This window comes from Protobothrops mucrosquamatus, unplaced genomic scaffold (assembly GCF_001527695.2).
Source record: "Protobothrops mucrosquamatus isolate PMUCROS unplaced genomic scaffold, P.Mucros_1.0 scaffold1001, whole genome shotgun sequence".
Classification (NCBI taxonomy): domain Eukaryota; kingdom Metazoa; phylum Chordata; class Lepidosauria; order Squamata; family Viperidae; genus Protobothrops; species Protobothrops mucrosquamatus.
Genome location: NW_015387238.1, coordinates 229,256 through 235,841, shown reverse-complemented (window position 1 = coordinate 235,841; position 6,586 = coordinate 229,256). Strand labels below are relative to the sequence as shown.

The following is a 6,586-nucleotide window of genomic DNA, read 5'->3' as shown; positions in this document are numbered from 1 at the left end:
AAAGCACCTAAGGAGAAAAAATGGGGGGCTGGTTGCGTTGGCTTTTTAGGAAGGGGGGAAAAGGACTAAATTGCCAGGTACGTTTGGGGCGGTGGTTCATCTGGAATCCTCTGGAGTTCAGGGGTTCAAGGGGAGCCCAGCCCAACAGGCAAAGATCTACTGGGCAGCCCCACCCCTGTGGGCTCGGGGATTGGACCCCCGACCTCCCAGGCTCAAAGGCGGCTGCCTCTCTGGGCCTCTGGTTCTTTCAGAACGCCCAGCGCCCACGTGGCAAACGACTGTTTTGAAAGAACGACAAACCACGAATTGATTGTTGGTTGTGGCTCTTTTGTGCCTGCACAGGCCAGGTGTGTACAGTGTGCACTTCCTGTTGTGCTGTTCTGGGGTTGAAGTGTTGTTAAGTGGAAACTTTTCTTCCACTTCCCTCTCCTGTTTCCTGGGGAGGAGAGAAGGGATGGTGACGTCTGACCTTCCCCGACCTTCAGAGGCCTCTCGGTCCACCCGGGGACCGTAGAAGCCAGAAGGGCCTGAAGACGTCATCAAATCCAACCCCCGCTCACATCGTTACGTTCTCTTAGTTCTTTTACTAAGTGGTAGTATCTGGTTGTATTTATTTACTTATTAATTATTAATTATTCTTTTTGGTTTTTTAAAATTTTGCTTCTGATGGACCGAGCAAATATTATGGATTGCGTGAGTGAGTGAGTGAAGGCACTTAAGAAGTCATCAAGTCTAACCCCCCCCCCACTAGGCCATCTCCAAGAGATTATTATCTAGCCTCTGTCTGAAAACTGATCAACTTTTCGTTATCCTTTTCTATTTTTGTATGTAGGCATCTTTTTGTATTCCTGAATGCGTTTGTCACAATGGGCTGACTTTGACTGTACTCAAAAAAATGGAGTGGGCTTTGAGTTTCTCTCAGTCGGACTGAGGAGTCAAAAGAAAGCTCTGGAAGAAAAAACCGTCTCATGCCTGACTTGACGGAGCCTTGGCCAAGTGAGAAGCTGTGGGGCTCCTTCTAGGCCGAGGCCCCGGAGATTCTTCTCTCCTGCTCCCCCACATTGCTTGGGGGAGGGGGAGAGGCCCAGTTGCTTTCTAGGAAGGACAGGTGGGGAAGGGGCTGATCGGTGGGGCGTTGGGAGGCTGACTTGCAGCCCGGCTGTACAAAAACAATAGGCTGTGCACGCAAGCCAGGTCACCGCGGAGGGGCTGCCTTTCCTGGACTTCAGGCACAGGTGGGCTTCTGCTGTGCTGTCAGTTACGCAGAGCAGCAGCTGTCCTGGAGAGGAGGGGATCAGGGTGGAATTCTGGTATTTGTAGGGTGAATCAGAAGGAGAAGCAACTTCTGTGTGCTTCTGTCGAGAAGTAGCAATCGGAAATTGTTAGGGTCTGAATTGAGGGGTCCCCCAACATTTGCCTTTCCGCTTCCTGGGATGTTTGGGGGGAGGATTTTATCAGGAACCTGCTGCAAGATTATCCTGGGAAGGGGGGAAAGGAGGTGAACTGTGCCCACGGTGTTTTCCCTCCCTCCCTCCCCTCTCTCTCTCTCTCTCTGTGTGTGTGTGTGTGTGTGTGTACCAGGAACCCCTAGCTCATTTTAGAGGCACTCAAAGGGGAGAGAGATGCAGCTCATGCAGCCCCAGAATGTTTGGCCCCACAGATCATCTCAGACCCAGCCAAGCCATGATTCTGACCCCTTCTCCTCCCTTCTGCTTCCTTGCAGGACTCCTCCTGTCTTTTTTATGACTCCCCGTCTGGATTTATACCGAGTGGAATATCATGAACTGAAGAAATTGGCTCTTCTTCTGTTTTTGCCTTCTTAATTTTTTTGTACTTTTCCTTTTTTTTTTTGATGAGAATATTTTGATTTTTTTTTTCCTTTTTAAACTTTTTTGAAATAAAAAAAATTGAGGCACCTCATATCGTGAGAAGATGGGGAGGAAAAAGATCCAGATCCAGAGGATTACGGATGAAAGGAACCGGCAGGTCAGTCGCAGGAAGTGGCTTTATTTGTCTGTGTCCTTAATTGATCCTGATTGATTCACGGAGGCCTCTGTCTTCTTGCTGGTACAGCAAGGAGATCAAAGCCAGGGAGATGCTTGGTGTTCCTGGCTGTGCCTGATGGGCTTCTGGTGGTCTGAGGCTCCCAGAGGACCATCTCTGGGGATGGGGGTGTAGGTGTGTCTCTGCATTTTAGAGTCACAAGGCTCTGGGATATGTAGGGCCAGACCCCCTGAAGACCCACCCAGACTCATTTCCAGGGGCCTGGGATCCTTTCTTGCTAATTCTGGGTGTGGCAGCTGCTTCCCAGCCCTTATCCTGCTGGCTGGGACTTCAACATCCCTGGCTAACTTCTGGTCCTCGTTTGGTTGGTCATACAGTCTAGTGGTTAGACATCAGCCAGGGAGAACTCACCAGGGAAGGCAGCCCGGCAGCCTTTGAAGCCTTCAGTTCAGAGCTGATCTGGGGGTGTCACTTTTCTTCTCACATGTTAATCAATATAGGCAAATACATTGGATAGTTTCAATGTGGTACAATGGACTTCAGAATCTTGTGGACAAGGTAAAGGTTTCTTTTCTGCTTGGCCAAGTGCTGGACCACTAAGTATGGTGATGCTCAAGGATATGGACTGGAAAGCCATTCCTGCTCTTTGCTCATCTGGCTTGTAAACAGGGATCTTCAGGGTTTTCAGCTTCTTCCTCAAAGTTCCTGGGGATCCATCCATCCATCCATCCATCCATCCATCCATCCATCCATCCATCCAAATTTAGGATAAGGCCAGAGATCAAGGAACTAGTTTCCACGTTATGTCATCTGAGACTGCTTTATGTCATGACTAATACAAGCTGTTCTTTCCAACTTCATGTCTGACTTTATGAGGAACCCCCCAATTAAAAAAAAAAGATTACTGGATGAGACCTACTGAAACCAACAGTTAAATCAGCATTTCTGACGTCTTTTGGAATCTTTGGGTGGGGAAGATGATAGGGTGGTTCTAAACTTAGCTTCCCATATTTCTGCTTTGAAATAAATGAGGAAATTCTGGGCTTGCAGTTGTTGGGTTTCTAAGGATTCATGGATTTCCCTGGAGTGGGGAGGGGGATGAATCCTATACTGGTATTAAAGGGGAAACAGATTCCCAGGTTGACCTGGGAAACTAAAATCATCACTTCCAAGCAAGCACTGACTTTCCTTCATCTCCCTTGAAGCAACGCAGAGGATGACTGGAGAAGTGTGGAAGAGAGCTTCTTAGAAGGGCTACTTCATGCAGTGAAGTTGGCAAAGGAGTTTTCTCTGCCTCTGTTACATCTTAGCAGTGGCTGTGTTTGTCCAGTCCTAAACTTGAGTTAATCAACTTCCTTCTTGTGTTTGCATAACATGATATGGCCACCTAAGCCACATCCTTGCTTAACCTGGTGGTCCAGTTCATGTGAAGGAAAGGTTGGCTTCGCACAACCCCTCAAGTCACAAATTATCCAACTCTCTGTTTAGTCCAGGACATTGTATGAACCCAGACACTCTTATCTAGTAGGCCTTATCTAGTAGATAATCAAGAGTTTTGGAGAAGGAAATGGTGGGCATTCCATGGACTTAGGGTAAAATTGCTTTATGAGCTTCATCCTGAATGATTTTAGGCATTATTTTCTTGACCCAATCTGGAAGGAATTTTGGCCACCCGTTCTCAAGAGGGGAATGGCGAGCGAACCCAACGGAACCTCTGGGGTTTGAAGCCCCGTCAGCCATGGTGATCTTCTCTGGTGATCAGCGCATTGTCTGGCAATGTTTCCACTGCAACGTGGATGGTTATTTGATGGTTATTTGAAGGATGCAAATATGGCTTTAATTGGGGAGGAAAATTACATTATAGGGAGTCTTAGGATCTCTCCGAAATCTTAACAAGAAGCTGTTTGTGATATTTGTGGGTTAGGTAGAGATGTCATAAATATGCTGCCCGCCTTCACCTGTCTAAGAGTTGGCCTTCGTGGCAGAAAGAAGGGGGGCACGAGACAGTTATCTAGAATTGTGTGTGGTGGAGAACGTGGATGGAGAGGTATTTTCTCCGGCTCTTACCATGACAGAAAAGGACAGGAAAGAGTGTGTGCGTGCGTGCGTGCTCACCCGCATTGTCTTGTTGTGGAATCTGTTCCAACTCCCCCTTCTTGGGTGTGCCCTCCTCCAGATTTGTCTGCCTTCCCCCAAGTGCCCTGGCCTGGATCTCCCTCCCTCTTCCTCCCACTGCACCCAGCTGCCCTTGGAGCTGTCCCTCCCTTGCAGATGGCACCTGTCCCTCCCCAGGGACTCTGCGGCCCCGTCCCTTTCACCTGGGGTCCATCCGCTGCTGCCCACTCCCCAGGAGGGCTGCAGCAAGTCCTTCCCTGCCCTTCGGGGATCAGGGTCTGAGAGTGACCCCCTGAGGGTGGCAGATGGCCTGTTCGGATTTCCAACCGCCCAGCAGGTCTGCTCCCGTGGTCCCCTCTGCTCCGGATGACCTGCAAATCCTATTAGGAGACCTGAAGAGCCTCCTTCAGCCCCTGCTGGCTGAGTCCACCCAGCGGGCGGGCGGGCGAGGGGAGTGGGAGAGGCCCAGGGGGCTGGGTGGCACTGGGAGGGGGAGGGGCCCAGGCTTGGGATGGGAGCCACCAAAGAGGAATGCTTATGCAATCAGACACCCCCCTCGGTCTGTTTCCTGGCAGGTCCCCTGTGTTGTACTGTACATGGTGCTCATAGAGCAGTGGTTCTCAGCCTGTGGGTCGGGACCCCATTTGGGGTCGATCGACCATTTCACAGGGGTCGCCAAGCAAGGCTGTCCGCCATTTTTTTTGTCCGCCATTTTTTTCCCCTTTTCCGGCGGGTGCCTTACCTCCCTTGGGCTGGGCCAGCTGGTGGTCGGCCTGCTCCGTCTCTGCCGCTTGCCAGCTACGCCTCGGCCGGCGCAGGGGGCGGAACCACGCATGCGCGGCACTCCCGGGCAGGGAAAGTCCTCGACTTACGACCGGTTGGGTAGTCCTCGACTTACGACCGGTTTAGTCCTCGACTTACGACCGGTTGGGGGTCGCGGTATTAAAAAGGTTGAGAACCACTGTCATAGAGGCTCCCAGGCATCCATGTGTGATGTGCCCCCCTTTGCCTCCCTCCCCCCCCCCCCCGGGTGCTCTGCTGGAGGCAGCAGGACTCTGAAATTTCTTTCAATCCACTTGGACTCCTGAGGTGGCTGGTCTTGAATCCGAACAGAATCTCGAACCTTCCTGCCCCCATTGTGCCCCCAACTCCTGGCTTCCCGAACATCTGGAGGCCCCATTTCAGTGGGCAGCTGAACCTCCAGGAAAAGCTGCGTTGGTGGGGGGCTTTGAGAAGGGCCAACTTCATGGGTCATCACAGATGAAGGAGGCCGGTGCTGCTGTCATGACTGCGAGCATACACGGGTTGCTTCCTTGGGGGGAGAAAAAGGTCCCCCCCCCAGTTACAGGAACTGCACTCTGCACACGGCCAGTGTTCCCCACGCAGAGCATAACTGGTGGAAACAGGCTCTGGGGACCCCCAGACGGTGAGAGGACAAACTGCAGCCCCCCCCTCTATAGGGGAAGAAGAAATTCACACAGCTGCTCATCCATTTTAGGCCCTCACAAATCTTCTAAATAAACTTAACAATAAGTTTAATCAGCTGGCTGTACATGTACCATATATGTTGTTTTTATTTGTTTGACATCTACCGTAAGTGAAATCTCCTTCACGCCAGTCTGATTTCTGGTGATGTCATGGAGACTTTTGGGCGGCTTTCTGGGCAGAGTAATGGACGTTTTTTGGCACTGACTTTTTCTGAGTGTTTTTCAATTTCCTAATAGTCTCCGTTCCAAATCTTGGCTGGTAAACCTTGGGATGAGGTTCCATCCCTTCATTCCTAGTGACATTTTCCTTCAGTTGACAGCAACCCTGCAATGCAAGTATGAAGTATTGGGGAAAAAAGACTGTTATTTTGAGGAGAAATGCTACATTCATGTGCAAATGTATGTGAATTTGAATAAATCAATCAAAAGTCCCATGACTGACTGACTGAACGTTCTTGATAATGTTTCTCAGCATTCTGCAGTGATTTAGAGTAGGAGTGTGCAGAGTATTTTGAATTTGAACTGTTTTATGTTCCAGTCCCAAATGTCACCCTTGAAAGGCCCCGTTTCTAGAGTGAAGCAGCTGCTTTTACTGTGGGGTGGGATGTTGCCACAGTTTGGGGGCTGTTTTGAGGACATGCTGTGCTTCCAAAATGACCGAAACAGGGAGGTTGGGGCTCAGGATGAGATTCCTGCGTTTCTGGTGGCTGCTGCCTTCATGGCTCCCTCTGGGGTGGGGAGGACACATCCTGGAGCACGTGGCGGCTGGGAAGTTGGGCCTAGCAGAATGCTGGCTAAATCCAAGGGCCCCCACCGCTGGCTTGTCTAGGCAGGGGCCCATTTCACACTAGGCAAAGAACCCAGCCTGTAAACAAAGGAGGGCGGGCAGGCGCATGTTTTCAAGAGGGAGACCCTCCGACCCACAGCTCCAGCTGTGTGTGTGTGTGTGTGTGTGTGAGAGAGAGAGAGAGAGAGAGAGA

The 6,586-nt window shown here is 50.7% G+C and overlaps 1 protein-coding gene across 1 annotated transcript in view; it reads left to right on the top strand.

Annotated features, from left to right (window-relative positions):
• Window positions 1-1,932: 1,932 nt before the first annotated feature.
• Window positions 1,933-6,586, top strand: part of MEF2D (myocyte enhancer factor 2D) — a 45,290-nt gene continuing 40,636 nt past the window's right edge. Inside the window, exon 1 of the mRNA XM_015819843.1 lies at window positions 1,933-1,986. Within this exon, the coding sequence (XP_015675329.1) occupies window positions 1,933-1,986 (54 nt within the window). The remainder of the gene's footprint in view (window positions 1,987-6,586) is intronic.